Here is a 1,093-nt window from a genome sequence, read left to right as displayed (position 1 = left end):
GTGTTGCTGGCTCTGTTGTGCTAGGACACGGCGTTGCTGGCTCGGTCGTGCTCGGACACGGTGTAGTCGGTAGTGGCGGCGTGGGTTCTGGAGTATCCGGTTCCGTCGTAGTTGGGCACGGTGTAGTCGGTTCTGGTGTCGTTGGTTCCGGTGTAGTCGGGCATGGAGTCGTTGGCCCCGGTGTTGTGGGTGCCGGTGTCGTTGGCTCCGGCGTTGTCGGCGTCGTGGGCTCTGGCGTCGTTGGGCACGGAGTGGTCGGTTCAGGTGTCGTAGGTGCCGACGTTGTGGGCTGTTGGATCGGCGGTGCAGTAGTCTCCGGCACTGGAGCCTCTGTCGTTGGCTCTGGAGTGATCGGAGCCGTGGTCTCCGGTACAGGAGCCTGCGTCGTTGGAGCGGCCGTAGGAGGTGCCGTAGACGGTTCGGGTGCCGGAGTCGGCGCAACCGTTGCCGCCTCCGTCGGTGCCGCCGTGGGCCTCTCCCCGCAGTCGTAGAGCTCCCTCACCGCCGACGTCTGTACGAACCAGCTCGCGTCATAGTCCTCATTCCCGTCAAACAGGTAGCTATTGTCAATGTCCACGGCCTCGTCCGTCCCGGTCACGCTCCACGTCGGACACCCTGGCTCGGTAGGCGGATCAGTGCAGCCGATGGACGGCAGCACACAGCCCCACGTCGACCCGATGACGATCCGGCACTCGGCGTCTTCGGGTGCTACGCAGCCCTCGCCCGCGACATACGACGGTAGATACGCGCGACAGTCGGCGACGGCCGCGTCCCCTTTCAACGGGCAGGCAGTGCCCGCCGGTGCGTCGCCACTTCCCGAACACACCGCGCCGCGACTCGACGGCAAGTCGTACGTGGCGTCGGCGCATAGGCTCACACCCACTGCGTCGACGTGGTGCCCACCGATCAGCAGCACTGATAGCACTAGCAAGGGCTTCATCTCGGAAGATTCTAGAGTGACCCTAACGCTCGTTCGGTGGAGACGGCTTCAGTGTGTACCCAACTGAGACCTTCCCAAGAAGAGACGGCGCACGTTAGTCACGTGGAACGGGGATGATTCCTAGTGGCACCTCAACTGCGACTAAGTGGCAAA

At 64.0% G+C, this 1,093-nt stretch overlaps 1 protein-coding gene across 1 annotated transcript; it reads right to left on the bottom strand.

The window, feature by feature from the left end:
* Positions 1-20: 20 nt before the first annotated feature.
* On the bottom strand, positions 21-940 carry PPTG_19446 (hypothetical protein; the record flags this gene model as incomplete). Its single annotated transcript, XM_008917922.1, has 2 exons — positions 21-231; positions 282-940. 2 exons carry the CDS (start codon positions 938-940, stop codon positions 21-23), a joined length of 870 nt encoding a protein of 289 aa, XP_008916170.1.
* Between the last annotated feature and the right edge of the window lie 153 nt (positions 941-1,093).

Source organism: Phytophthora parasitica, assembly GCF_000247585.1.
Source record: "Phytophthora parasitica INRA-310 unplaced genomic scaffold supercont2.123, whole genome shotgun sequence".
Taxonomy (NCBI): domain Eukaryota; phylum Oomycota; class Peronosporomycetes; order Peronosporales; family Peronosporaceae; genus Phytophthora; species Phytophthora nicotianae.
Note: the sequence above shows the minus strand (reverse complement) of the source record. Positions and strands in the feature narration are given on the sequence as shown.